The 14958-nt window shown below is 45.0% G+C and overlaps 1 protein-coding gene across 2 annotated transcripts; it reads left to right on the plus strand.

Moving 5' to 3' along the window:
* Positions 1-1648: 1648 nt before the first annotated feature.
* On the plus strand, positions 1649-12893 carry LOC308580762 (zinc finger protein RFP-like). 2 transcript variants are annotated; one of them, XM_081182909.1, is made up of 8 exons: positions 1649-1669; positions 2665-3093; positions 4942-5037; positions 5663-5893; positions 6362-6384; positions 9047-9168; positions 9821-9865; positions 11571-12893. In XM_081182909.1, the coding sequence occupies exons 1-8, from the start codon at positions 1664-1666 to the stop codon at positions 12134-12136; spliced, it is 1518 nt and encodes a 505-aa protein (XP_081039035.1). In that variant the 5' UTR covers positions 1649-1663; the 3' UTR covers positions 12137-12893. The 2 variants fall into 2 exon arrangements, with proteins under 2 accessions (XP_081039035.1, XP_081039034.1); XM_081182908.1 differs by lacking the exon at positions 1649-1669 and adding an exon at positions 2330-2516.
* Positions 12894-14958: the final 2065 nt, after the last annotated feature.

Genomic DNA, 14958 nt, shown 5'->3' on the forward strand with positions numbered 1-14958 from the left:
CGTCCACTCTGGTGGGAGTCTGTTCCGCCAAACATCGGCACCAAACCCGGAAGTACCAGAACAGGTTCCTTCCAGGTTTGGTGCTTTGCACATACGCAGCGCTTTGGCGTGCATCATTTTTGGCTCCTGAACGGATCCCCGCCTTAAGCCAAGGTATCACTGTACTTAATGGTGACCAGTTTGTAAAACAAATGAAGACTGAGACTGAACAATTCTTTGATATAAATACTGACACGTTGACTGCTAGGATATATGAATGGGAAGCATATAAAGCTTTTATTAGAGGTTGAATTATAGCCTACTCGTCACATAAGGAGGGGAAATTGAAATAGGAAATAAATGACTCATGGACATTGATAATTAACAAGCCAACTGATGAATTATATAGTAAGAGGCAAAAGAAGAAATTTGAACTAAATAATATATTGTCCCAACAAGTTGAATTCATTCTTATTTGTACAGGACAAAACTATTGGGAGACAGGTGAAAGGGCCCCCGAGAAAACCTCCCAGCTGTTTACTCCCCACTGTAGGTTTCTTACATTGGGGGGAAACGTCTGGCAAAAGTGCCTTTGGTAGGGAAGGTTGTATGTGTAATAATAATAATAATAATAATAATAATAATAATAATAATAATAATTTTATTTATACCCTGCCCTCCCTGGCCAGAGCCGGGCTCAGAGCAGCTAACACCAGTAAAATTACAATAAAAACATAATGGGGGGAAACACACACACACACAAAACACCAATTTATTAAAATACGGGTTAAAATACAATTTAAAATGCAGCCTCATTTTAATGGTAGCCCTTAGATCAAAACCATAAGGGGAGGGAAACTTAAGGGTCAGACTGAGTCCAAACCAAAGGCCAGGCGGAACAGCTCTGTCTTGCAGGCCCTGCGGAAATATGTCAAGTCCCGCAGGGCCCTATTCTCTTGTGACAGAGCATTCCACCAAGTCGGGGCCAGTACTGAAAAGGCCCTGGCCCTAGTTGAGACCAATCTAACCACCTTGCGATCTGGGACATCCAAAGTGTTGTCATTTGTGGACCTTAAGGTCCTCCGCGGGGCATACCAGGAGAGGCGGTCCCGTAGGTGGGGGAAAGGGTTCAGCACTCTAAGTGCCCTCATCCCACTTTACGGGGAGCTTGTAACAGACAGATTCTGACATGTTGTGTCACTGCCGCCACGTCTGATTTGGGCCTGAGAGGGTCCCGTGCCAAATAATGTTATGGTATGTGTGGCAAAACATTTTAAAAAGCTACCCTGCAGCCACCAATTTCTTCTTTCTCTCTCCCCCTGCCCCCATGCAAGTTGTCTGTCCTGGGGGAAATCTGGATCATGGCCTCCTGTTGTTTTGGGGAACGAGGTTCACGGAAAGAAGGTTTCAGTTTCATTCTTCCTGTCCTTCATTAATACTCAGTGGAGTTTTCAGAGTTCTATATATGAAAAAGTCTGCAGTTGTTTCCATAGAAGGAGAAATCCGATATTCAGCAATGCTTCTGTTTTGTGTATTTTGTGTGTTTGTTTTTGCAGTTTTGCATTAATGAAGACATCATAGTGAAAGGAAACACCATGAACATCTGAACATGAATAAAACAGTGAATGTTTATCATTGGAGAATAAAGGCATCATTCCATTTGTGATGCAGCCTTGGTTGGGAGATGCAGGTGGTTCCTCTCCACTTCCTCCACCCCTAAACCTTCCCAAACAGGGTCAAAAATATTTCCGGGGCCATTTCCTTGGTTCAGCAAAGATACAACTGTCAGTCACTCCGGCCCCCAGTGCAATTGTGGAAGCTGCAGCTAGAGAGTGTCTGTGTGTCTCTAAATTATGAACAAAGACCAGCTCAGTATGCTGACTGGATGCTATCCGTGCCCATGGGCAGCACCAGGGTGCCAACTGCTCTCCCTTCTCAGGGCTCTTTATCCTTAAACCCAACTTGGATTGGATGTTCCTTCAGATACAGACAGTGTGGTATAGTGGTTACTGCGCTGGATCAGGATGGGGAGTTCAGGGCAGACACACACAATAAAAACACATGAAATCATAAACTTAAGTAAACACTCATGTGGTTTTACTTTTCTTTCTTTGGGCTTATTTACTTTAATTTTATTTTGATCTAAAAGCCTAATCATATCAGCTACAGTGTCCTGACTGTGGTAATTCAAAAGTCAAAGTTAGTTGTCGCCAAATCCTGTTAACATTTGCGACTGGAGCAACAGTGTTTGCAAGAAGATACTATATGAGAACTGGAGGTGGGAGACAGGAAACCAATTCTTCCCTCACTAATTCCTTCTCAAGTAAACAATTGTTTTTCTCAGTCTTTACTTCCTTCCTCTTCCTGCTCCAGTCAGTTAGTATTAGACCTTTTATCAGCCTCATGATGGCCACATGGCTCTCCCTCAAATTTTCCTGGGGACTGTAGTTAGTTAAGGGTGCTGGGAAGTGTAGCTTTTTGGGGTGAACGGCCATTGCCAGGATTCTTTGGCAGACACCATGCACTTTGAATTCATGGTACAGATGTGAAGCTGCACACTGTAACGGTTTCCCCCGGCTTATGCTGCTTCTTTTCAAAAACTATGAGTCACCCAGAGGGAGGGAAAGGCCCGCCCTGTAACTTGAAACTGGAGAAGGGAAACTAAAGCCTTTGTTCTCATTTCAGGCAGACGAAATGGCAGACGAGGGTCCAGTCCAGAACCTCTGCGAGGAAACAACATGTTCCATCTGCCTGGAGTATTTCACAGATCCAGTGATCATAGACTGCGGCCACAATTTCTGCCAAACCTGCATCACCGAGGCTTGGGGAAAATCGGACCAAGAAGCTTCTTGCCCTCAGTGCAGGGAACCTCATCAGCAAAGGAATTTCAGGCCCAACCGGCAACTGGCGAGCATTGTGGAAATAGTCAAGAAATTCAGCCTTCAGGCGGCCAAAGGGGTGGAAGTGCTGGGAAATGTTTGCGAGAGACACCAGGAGCCCCTGAAACTCTTCTGCGAAGACGACCAAGCCCCCATCTGTGTGGTGTGCGACAAATCCAAGGAGCACAGGGACCACAAGGTGATCCCGAAGGAGGAGGCCTTTGAGGAGTATCAGGTAGGGAGCTGTAGGATTGGGGACCAGGCTTCCAAGGGATGCGCAGTTATCCTAGGGATGGGGGAAATATTTCAGCCCGAGGGCTGCATTTTTCTCTTTGCGAAATTCGGGCAGGGCATGTGGGTGAGTGTTTGTGTCCCAAACGCTGCCGGTTATTGGGGCCTGAGGCAAAAGTGGAGAGAGCAACAAGTGAAAATTTCACCTTTTTGCAGTAAACTAGTTCCTACAAACGTTCTCATTGCCGTCTATGTTCACCATCTAAGTAAGTGGAAAGCATTAGTGGAGTTCAGGGACACATTCTAGCCAGGCAAAAAAGACTTGAGGAGGATGTGAACTGGAGCTGGCGAATGTTGCAGCCTGGGGAGAAGCCAGATAGTGAGGCCTGCAGCTCCTATCTTGTACTGAGCATTCAGAAGTAGGAACATTCACAAGAAGTTCCAAGGAACTTGAAAAATGCTCATTTCAACCATCTCCCACCTTTTCCTGCCCCAGGAGCCCAGGGCAGGGAAATGCTGGAAGGCTGATCTGAGGGCCGTAGCTCAACAGTAGAGCTTCTGCTTTGACCAAAGAAGGTCCCAGGTTTATTCCTCAGCATTATTATGTGGGGCTGGGGACAGCCTTTGCCCCAAAGCAACTTTCTGTCGGTATAGAAAACAGTCTGACTCCGTATGAGCCAGCCTTGTGGAAGCATGTGGTGTTCCTCAGGTCCCAGCAGTTTCTCTTTTTCTCTAGTCTCAGAATTTATGTTGGGAAACGGATGTTATGCCCGCCATTTTTTGCTCAGGATAGTACCCCCCCCAAAAAATATGTTTTTTAATAAGATATTTATTAAGATTTTTTAAAATATTACAGTAAAAATGGAAAAAGAAAAATACAAAATAAAAACAGTTAAAAACACATTGATTTTCCATTACTTATTTTCCTTAAGCTTATTTCCCTGGACCTCCTCATACCTCCCTTTTTTGTATTCCTTTTTTTTAAAAAGATTTTTATTGGTTTTACAAAAAAAAATTTAAAACAATACAAACATATAAAAAGACATACAAACATGTATAGTTTCGTACCCTTTTTTTCATAAACCTTGTTTCTCGGACTCCCCCATACCTCCCCTTTCTGTATCCCAATGTCCAAAGTTTTTCAGCAACTTCTAAATAGTTCTGTCAAGCCTCTGTCCTCTTAATCTTTCCTTCATTCTAATCTTATATCGCTGTAACCCTTTCTTTCTCAAAACCTCGACATTCTAACATTCATGCAGTTTATAGTAGTCCTTAAGGTAAATTTTAAACTTCTTCCATTCTTCTTCCGCCGTCTCCCTTTTTTGTATTCCACTTAGATTTATTAGTTCAGCAAATCCTTGCCATTAAGCTTTTACCCATTTATAAGCCTTTTTTCATATTCTCTTAAAGCATTACAGCTGGAAACCACTTAATTTCTATCCAACATCATTCTAACATTCATTAATTTTACAATATTTCTGTAAATAGTCTTTAAATTTCTTCCAATCTTCTTCCACCGACTCTTCTCCCTGGTCTCGGATTCTGCCAGTCATTTCTGCCAGTTCCATGTAGTCAATCACCTTCATCTGCCATTCTTCCAAAGTGGGTAGATCTTGTGTCTTCCAATACTATAGTCCCCCCAAAATAGTCTAGGAGGGCTGCCTGGTGGAAAGGTTGTCAGGAGCTTCGGCTGATGGCCGAATCTAATTCCACATTGAGAACGGAAGTTTCCTAGAAGCTACACGTAGACTCTTTTCAACTTTCATGTTCTTGGTTTCTTGAACAGACATGCCTGTTAGAGTTTATATCTTTGCTGCCAAAACTAACCCAAATGCCTTTTTGGCCACCCCAGGGTAAAATCCTGTGTCATTTGGAGTTCCTGAACAAACAGAGAGAAGAAATTCTGTCTTCTAAACTGAATGGGGAGACCGAAAGCCAGCATCTGCTGGTAGGTGCAAACCTTCTTGCCTCTCCAGGATGTTTATACTTGACAGAGTGAGGCCTTACTTCTTCACTTGCACACTGTCCCAGGTTTGATCATTGGCATAATCAATTAAATGGATATTGGGTGGTAGAGTTGGGAAAGATCTCTGCTTCAGACCTTGAAGAGCAGCTGCCTGCAAGCTTAGGCAACATTCAGCAGGACAGGCTAAAACTGGTAGGGTTGTCTAAGGGCGAATGTAGTCCTTGAGTCCATAAATGTCCAGCCATGCCAGCATTAATCCTTTAAGAATGAACCCCACAAAGCCAGTCTTCCTCCTTCTCGTCACTTCCTCACGGCCCTACTATTAGGCAGAGTGAGGTGGCCAAGCCAGGCTGAAGATGCCAGGGAATAGAGAGCAGCAGCAGCTTAATAGACCGGTAGGTGAGCAGCAGGAAAATACTGAGGACAGAGGCAAGCAAAGAGGCCGTGTCCTGCTAATTTAGCCTGCCTGCTGCCCTCGGCTGTGATTGATGTTCTATACCTTTGTGAGTGTTGAAGTAAACATCAGCTGCCCTGCCAGTCAGGTTGTGCACATGGAATTAAGGGAACATCTCAGTGTCTTTGTCTGGCCATGACTCCCTCCTTGCAGAAGCAGACAGACATGGAGAGGCAGGAAATCATGGCCGATTTCAAGCAATTGCACCAGTTTCTGGAAGAACAAGAGCGCCTCCTGCTGGCTCAATTGAAGGAACTGGACGATGAGATTAAAAACTGTAGGAATCAATATATTGCCAAACTCTGTGAGGAAATGGCCTCCCTTGACAACCTAATCAGGCAGCTGGAGGAGAAACAGAAGCAGCCAGTGACTGAATTCTTGCAGGTGAGCAATGGTGGAACAAAACCGTCCAGGTTGTCCCCTGGGGAAGGGCTGTACCACCACACACTCTGTTCATTGATCTATAGAAGTACCATATTTTTCGCTCTAGACGCACCAGACCACAAGACGCACCTAGTTTTATAGGAGGAAAACAAGAAAAAAAATATTCTGAATCCCAGAAGCCAGAACAGCAAGAGGGATCGCTGTGCAATGAAAGCAGCAATCCCTCTTGCTGTTCTGGCTTCTGGGATAGCTGCGCAGCCTGCATTCGCACCATAAGACGCACACACATTTCCCCTTACTTTTTAGGAGAGAAAAAGTGAGTCTTATAGAGCAAAAAATACAGTATTTACAGTAGGCGTGTGCACTTCAGTATTTGGTTGATATATAAAGAAAAGGGGAAACTAATAAACTGCTGGAGGCAACTGGTGCAAGGGACTGAATTTCTCTCATTCTGTCTCTTCCATCTAGAATATGAGAAGCATCCTGGAAAGGTATGTGGCTTTGTTATGAATATGAAAATGAATAATATTAATTTCTTTCCTCTGAGGTAAGGGAAAATATTATTTGGTCTATACTTTTATGTGAACTAATCTAATTCACAGTTTACAGACTAATAAGCAGATCAGAAAACAGTTACCAATCTGATTGCATACTTTTACAAATTTTGTGATTCATGTTTTCGTTTAAAAAATCCACCTAAAACTGTGTATCTCATGCAGGGAAATGTACAGAAAGCACATTGGGGGATGCATAGAAGAACATACAAAATGGATAGGATTTTGGGGGGAGAATGTACAGTGGTACCTCAGGTTAAGTACTTAATTTGTTCCGGAGGTCCGTTCTTAACCTGAAACTGTTCTTAACCTGAAGCACCACTTTAGCTAATGGGGCCTCCTGCTGCTGCCACGCCACTGGAGCACGATCTCTATTCTCATCCTGAAGCAAAGTTCTTAACCCGAGGTACTATTTCTGGGTTAGCAGTGTCTGTAACCTGTAACCTGAAGCGTATGTAACCCGAGGTACCACTGTATATAAAATATTTTAGGAAGAAGTGATGATATTTCTTCATCTACTGTATACTTCATATCATAGCAGAGTTGTTGGTGATGGTGGTGGATTATTAGATTTCTTACTTGCTCTCCACTGTCAGGTTCCAGGGCAGCTTGTGAATTAAAATACAATATTAAAAATAGTTAAAACAAATAACAATCCAAGAAAACTGGGTGGGTGCTAAAATACATCTCCTAGAGTACAAAGGCCAGGGTAAAGAGATGCTCTTAATAGTTACCGTATTTTTCGCACTATAGGACGCACTTTTTCCCCTCCAAAAATGAAGGGGAAATGTGTGTGTGTCCTATGGTGCGAATGCAGGCTTTTGCTGAAGCCTGCAGAGCGAGAGGGGTCCGTGTGCACCGACCCCTCTCGCTATCCAGGCTTCAGGAAGCTATCCCAAGTCTTGCAAGCCCGGCGGGATGTCCCGCGGGCTCGCAAGGCTTGCGGGCAGCAGCCTGCACCCAAAAGCTGGGGACAGCGGGGAGGCGCAGAGCCGCCACCCCGCTATTCCCCGACCTGATCTGGAGGCTGGGGGGGGGAGAAGCAAGCCTGCTTCTCCCCCCCCCCAGCCCCACAAGCTCGGGGGATAGGGGGATGGCGAAGCGCCGCCATCCCGCTATTCCCCGACCTGATCTGGAGGCTGGGGGTGGGAGAAGCAAGCCTGCTTCTCCCCCCCACCATCCCCACAACCTCCAGATCAGGTCGGGGAATAGCGGGATGGCAGCGCTCCGCCATCCCGCTATTCCACGACCTGATCTGGAGGCTGGGGGTGGGAGAAGCAAGCCTGCTTCTCCTCCCCACCATCCCCACAACCTCCAGATCAGGTCGGGGAATAGCGGGATGGCAGCGCTCCGCCATCCCGCTATTCCACGACCTGATCTGGAGGCTGGGGGTGGGAGAAGCAAGCCTGCTTCTCCCCCCCACCATCCCCACAACCTCCAGATCAGGTCGGAGAATAGCGGGATGGCAGGCTTCAGGAGAGCCCCACCGCCAGCCCCACAAGCTCGGGGGACAGCGGGAGAGGCGCAGCGCGCCCTTCCCGCTGTCCCCCGACTTGGTTAGAAGGCTGGCCCAGCCCCGCAAACTCGGGGGACAGCGGGAGAGGCGCAGCGTGCCATCCCGCTGTCTCCCGACATGGTTTGGAGGCTGGCGGAAGGCTTCCTCCTCCCCCAGCCCCGCAAGCTCCCAGAGCGATGCCAAAGCTGCACGCAGCTTCGGCATGGCTCTGGGTCCCGTTCTGGGGGAGGGGGAAGCTCGGGCTTCCCCGCCCCAGCCCCGCGGATGGCGGGGGGGGGATAATTTTTTTTTGCCTTTATTTCCCCCCCCCCCCCAAATCTAGGTGCGTCCTATGGACCGGTGCGTCCAATAGTCCGAAAAATACGGTACTTGTGGGCAAACATAATTTGTTGAAGAAAATATTCAGTAAGGCTGTGCTGCAGATTCAGCTGGATCCTCAACCAAGTTGTGCCAATTTATACCCTGTTCTGATCAGGAAGAAGCAACGACAAATCACAACTTTGTCACAAGTTAATCAGGCACTTCTGACCTAGCTGTAATTTTAAACATGGTACGGTATGCAACGTGTGCGTCAAATTTCAGACAGATAGTTTGAAAATATTTCGGCATCTTCACAGTAAAGTTTATTTTAAAAGAAGAGGTAAAAGAGATTACGGATTGATCATTTATATGTAATTTTTAAATGAAAAAATGTGTATGTAAATTTACACTTTATACTCTCCACCCCCTTATACATCATTTTCTAGTTTGTAATAGGTCTTTGTGATGGTCACAGGGCAGACAATACCATTCGCTGCTATCACAGGACTTCATCCACACTTCTGCCTTTCCTGTGATTTCTAAGCAAAGGTCCGAGAAGCTTTCCTTTTGTCCTGCCGCTTTTCCTGGGAAAACCTGCTGCTTATCACTGTCTAGGGAGAAACATAAATCAGCAGAAAACCTGATAAATGTTTGCTTCTATTCAGCTGTAAATCCACAGAAAACCCGAATGACCTTTGTTCTGAGTCAGTGGTAAACAACTGAATTAAGAAAGACTTGAGAATGACCTGATGAGCACAATAAACCTCACTTTCTTCTTCCTAGATGTAATGAAAATAAGAATAAAACCATCAATGCAATAGCATTTCCTCGTGGATTAAAACAGCAAATAGATTATTTCTCCAAAATACATCCTTTTTTGGAGAAGGAGACCAAGAAATTCAAAGGTAACAAGGGTCATTGTATGATGTTTTAGATGTGGGACAGATTAGATCAATAGATAGATAAATAAATAGATAGATGATAGATAGATAGACAGATGATAGATAGAGTTGCATGCCTTGCCAATTTCCATATGGTGAATATTCCAGGGGTCCCAGGCTGCTTCTCCAGGGTTCGAGTTTCCTATTGGCAAATGAGGCACAGCAGAGACTGTGGTGTCCTTAGGATATATGGTTTATTTACACATATATGCAATCTGAGCCTACAATGGAGGGGTTCGCAGGCACCCCAAGAGAGTCTGGTTTCTCCCATAGCCACAGCCTTGCATTCAAAACAGGAACCCACCATCATGCTCTGGTTCTCTTTCCAACTTACTGCCTTTTACAGCCTGTCACATCCCTAAACTCTACTCCAAAACTCTGGTTTTGTCTTCTAACTCTCTCAGAGCTGGGGGAGGCAACTCTTCTCTGTGCCCCCCACCCCAAACATGCTTTCATAACACTTAATGCTAATGCTGGAAGAGGGAGGAAGACGGAGTACTATGGCTAAATTTTAGATTTACGCCTGAACACTCTTGGAAACATTCTAACTCTGAAGCAATGCCCTTGGAGCCAAGTACGAGTATTGACTTTTTCCCCATTTCACTTTTTTCCTCAGACGCTGTGCTCTCTGGACCTCAAGGAAAGAAAGGTACATTTCCAGGTTTGGCAGATCTTTAAACAGTTTTTGCAGATGAGAAATGGGAGGGTTTTGCACTTCAATCTCCCAGCAGCACAAGATTGCTGGGGTCCCAAGCTTCCTCCCCTGGGTTCGTATTTCCTTTTGGGAAATGAGAGACAGCAGAGACTGTGGTGTCTTTAGGATATATGGTTTATTCCCACATATATAGAATCTGAGCCTACGATGGAGGGGTTCACAGCATGGACACCCCAAGAGTGTCTTGTTTCTCCCACTGCCACAGCCTTGCATTCAAAACAGGAATCAACCCTCGTGCTCTGAATATCTTTCTGTCTTGCTGCCTTTTACAGCCTGTCACATCCCTAAACTCTGCTCTACTTCAAAACTCTGGTTTTGTCTTCTAACTCTCTCAGAGCTGGAGGACTGGGAAGCAAGGAAGAGTAACTGAAGCTTGACATTTGAGTGTTCTTTTTTTCTATTTCTCTATTCAGAATTCTGAGTAATATTCATTATTTGGCATTGATTTTTCTGAAACACTCCCCCCGTCCCAGTGTTTCCATAAAATGTAATGGGAATGCTGGAATGCTGTGGCTTGCTGAAGTCAGCTGGGAGTTCACCACATCTCAACTGGTGTGTGTTATGAGCACAGCAAGCAGAGTCATCAGAGATTTCCTGCTCCCAATTGAACAACATCTTCCAGAGTTTGTTAAGGGGGAAACTCCTCCCACACAGTTCAAAGTAACCAAGTGTTTAATGTCTCCAGACACAAGACCAGTCCTTCATTATCTTTGAAGTAAAGATACGTACAAGCAGATCCATTGACACTCATCACCGTGCTAGCTAATGCTTCTGTGCAAAACCCACAGCCTCTTCCCCTGAGTCCTACAGAGTCAGACCCTGACAGCAAATGGGACAGGGCACAGACAAGACAGACAGGATGAAAGCAATGCCCCAGAGGCTACTATTCCTGTCTCTACATGTGGGCATATTTCCTGGACCAATGGGAGGGTGAATGACTCCACAAGTCGCACACTCGACCTGCTGGTGTTGCTATGGCAACCCAGTGCACCCGGCTCCCTTATCTCAGGGCCTCCAGTCGTGGGAAATGTGGTCCTCAACGCACAAGCCCCAAGCGCATTACAGCAACATGGAAGAGCTCAAACAGTCCTATACGATGACTACATTTTAAATATTGGCGTGAACACACTTCCAAGCACTCCTAATCTAAAGCATTACCTAGGAGCCAAGTGTGAGTAAAACATATGGTTCCAGATTGGGCAGCGTTACTTCAGCTGTCTGGATCTCCAGAAAAGAAAGTACATTTCCAGGTTGGGTAGGGTTCTTTGTTTTGGGTTTTACATGTGAGATTGAGAGAAGGGCTGAGCACAGGAGCACAGGAAGCAGCTTTTCTACAGAGCCAAGCCGTCTGCCCATCTAGCTTCATATTGCCAAGAATGACTGGCAACAGCTCTCCAGGGTTTTATCCAGGGAACTCACCCTACAGGATTTGAACCAGGGACCTTTGCAAGCAAGCCTACCTCTGAGCTAGCATCCTTGCCCTCAAGGGGCGTTCCCTGAGTTTCTGAACTGACCTGCATGTGGGAGCGATTTCCCACCCCCCACCCCATTAGTACATTGGCTTTTCAAACCTCCTCCTTACTCAGAGCTGCACAAAACTTGGATGCAGGTTTTGGGCGCTCCCTCCCTAATCGTTTCCTTTCTCTTGTAGGTGAAGACATGGCCATTCCTAAACTAGTCCTAGAAGCGTATGGCCAAGCACCAACCCGAGACATATATATGAAGCCACCATCGTTTGCCTTCACATTCTCAACAAGCACGTATTCGAACCAATCATTCGTTGACCCCGTATTCTCAAATAAGAACATTAATTGTTGTTCCTATGTTATGGGAGTTGAGAGAATCACCTCGGGGGCCCATTCCTGGATAGTGGACGTGGGGAACGAGAACTTCTGGGCTGTGGGGGTTGTCAAGGAGTCTTTAAGGGGTCACAATATTGTCAATTTGAATGATGGGATTGGGATCTGGGCTATTGGGAGGATTTCTACTGGTGCATATTATGCTTCCACTTCTCCTGGAATATCTCTGGGACCTTCACCCTCGGCCAGAACACAACACCTTACCTTTGGGATTTGGCCAAAGAGAATCCGTGTGCTTGTGAACTATGAAGCAGAGGTAATACTCTTCCGTGATGCTGACTCAAATAATGTTCTCTTTACCTTCAATACTTTGTTTTCTGGAGAGAAAATCAGCTCCTTTGTCTGTGTGGGGAAATGAGATGAGGTTGCCATTTGGTGCAAATTTGACAGGCCAGCGGGAGGTGCCAAGTCCTTTAAAACCAGGGATGGGTGGGGAAGTTTAAAAAACAGTGGGGGGGGGTCAGGAGGAAGGAACTGAATCCTCTCCCCACCCATACATTCCTCCCTCAAAGGTCTGGGGAAAGAACTTTTTTTGGGGGGGGGGTAATGTGTGGTGTGGAAAGGTTTAAGGATATTAAGTCCCCGCCCCAAACTGCCAACTTCTTTAGAGGGAATTAGTAACAGTCTGACTCTGTCATGTAGTGTCATTGCTGTCAAGTCTGAATGGGCCCTGCAGGCTTTCCCCTCCAAATAGCACTCTGTTGTGGGAAACAAAACACATGAAAACTGCCATACAGCCACAGCTTCAGCGGGAAATAGTAGCTGAAGAGGGGAGGCTTTTCAATGCGGAACTGGCATGAGGCCCTGATCCAGATTGACAGCGTGCTTTGGATCACAACCCCATAGCTGTATTTTATTTGGAAAAGAAACACACAAAATAGAAGCATGATTAAAAAGGAATTGTCTGCAAATACATGACACACAAATAGAGACTTGATATGGGGGCATTTAAATGCCCCCTTAATTATCTAAAGAGGTGGGTTGTTTTATGTGCTTCAAGTAGTTGTTCTATGTCTTTTTATAATTGTTTAGTTGTTGTCACTCACTCTAGGACCTGATGTCGAAAGGTGTGTAAGAAACCTTGTAAATAAATAAAAGCAATTCCGCTTACTGCATTTGTGCGTGCCATTAATCGCTTAATGTCCAAGCTGCTCAGGGTGTGGTAGTGGCCCAAAGGGCCATAATGAATGTGATAATGTGAAATCCTTCAATATGCTTCTAATAGAGAAGTTATGGTAACCTGTTGCTTTAAGAAACTGAGGATTTTGCAAGATCCCGTCCCCCACTGGGACAGAAGGGCAGCTAATACGTGAATCACGAAGATACAGCTCATAAGTTAGAACGCAAGTTGATACACGGTGCAAATGACTGCACGTAACACAGGTTCCCAACTTGCATACTAACACAATGTAACAGAGCACGGTGAGAATCAAAGTTTAGTTAGCAATACTTATTGCGCATGTATATTAAACATGAAATGAGGTAATGATGTACATGATGAGTGAAAATTGACATCCTTTGTCTGAAATGTTATAAATACCACCGCCCTGACCCATGGGCGGGGTTGCAGTTTTGCGAAAAGATTCGACTGTAACCTATTGCTTTGCAATAAACAACAATGGACTTTTAACTCCTCTTGTCTCTGAGTTATATTGGCCTAAACTCAGAAGATAAGCCATTTTTGGCTTACAACAAGGGGATTTGCAGAACCACAGGTAAGTATCTCTCATTTGAACCAGTGGAGGACAAGGTGCTCACGTCTGCTCTTATATTATTAAACTGCTGTTGCTTTATTTGAGTCTTTAATATATGAAATAAACAAGGGCTCCATTGATCCAGGAAGTGGGAGCTGTGGTCTGAACCAGCAGGGCTCTTCTGAAAATATGTGCTTTTAAGTGAGATAAAAATCAAAACAATTACTCTATGTTTGAAATAACCGGCTTCAGATTTAACATTTTCCAACCCTAGTGGGAGCTTGAGCTCTTTTTTTATTATTATTGCGTGAAAACATTTATTTCAGTAAGCCCACATAGACACATCTTTAATTGTGTACACTTGCTCTTAAATTCTTGCAGATTTTACCACAGCTTAGTTGTGTGTGTGTGTGTGTGTGTGTGTGTGTGTGTGTGTGTGTGTGTGTGTGTGTGGAGCTGGTTTCCAAACATTTCCAAATAAACAAAACAACAATATTCCAATAGCATTTACTAAAAACAGAAGTAAACTATGCATCAAATAAAACTGAACAGAAAATTTAAAAAATTAGGAGCCAGAGTCTAAACATGTAAGTTTTTAAGAGATGTTTGGAAATCTCTACTATCTCTGTCTCATGAATTATCTGAGAGAGAGAGCATTCCAGAGGGTGGGTGCTGCACCCACAAATGAAGTGACCACCCATGGGTGTAGGAGTGACCCCAGCAGGGCCACATCAGCTTGAGCTCTTACTGCTGAATTTTGTCTCTCGTTTCACCCAATTTCAAGGGACTGGTTCAAATTTCATCTGAGGAACAACTGGTATTTTTATCATACAAAAATATAGCTGCTTATTCACATCTTCCTGGTCTGACAACAGGGCAAGCGGATGGGATTCTGGCTGACTCTTCTCATGTTCATGTACAGTGGTACCTCGGTTTAAGAACAGCCCTCTTTACAAACTACAGTGGAAACTTGTGTTATGTACTGTCCTCCTTGCGAACACTTTGGGTTACGAGCCCGGTAGTAGATGCTCCCAGTTGCAAATTATGCCCCAGGATGCAAGTGGAAGTTGCACACCGGCAGTGTGGCATCAGCGGGAGGCGCTATTAGCGAAAGCGCACCTCATGCTATGAGCAGTTTTGGCTTAAGAATGGACCTCCGGAACAAATTAAGTTTGTAACCGGAGGTACCACTGTATTCAGTTTACAAACTCTGCAAAACCGGAAGTAGTGTCCCAGAACAGAAGTCAAATGGTAGAAGGGCACTGGTGGCAGGAGTCCTCATTAGGGAAAGCGCACCTCGGTTTAAGAACGGTTTTGGTTTAAGAACGGACTTCCGGAATGGTTTAAGTTCGTAAACGGAAGTACCACTGTACTTTGTAAACAACAGTGAAGGAACTGTATGTAGACTCAAACAGGGCAGACTTCTGTCACATTCTAGTCTTGTTTGTTTTGGGGGAAGTTCCCACACATTGAAATTTAAGTTCCA

Source organism: Podarcis bocagei (genome assembly GCF_964188305.1).
Source record: "Podarcis bocagei genome assembly, chromosome: 2".
In the NCBI taxonomy this organism is placed as follows: Eukaryota; Metazoa; Chordata; class Lepidosauria; order Squamata; family Lacertidae; genus Podarcis; species Podarcis bocagei.

Excerpts from the sequence above, each read along its gene's own strand:
- LOC308580762 (XM_081182908.1), top strand. Across the intron at positions 5,894-6,361 it reads CAGTGACTGAATTCTTGCAG|AATATGAGAAGCATCCTGGA; the intron begins GTGAGCAATGGT and ends TCTTCCATCTAG. Across the intron at positions 9,169-9,820 it reads GGAGACCAAGAAATTCAAAG|ACGCTGTGCTCTCTGGACCT; the intron begins GTAACAAGGGTC and ends TTTTTTCCTCAG.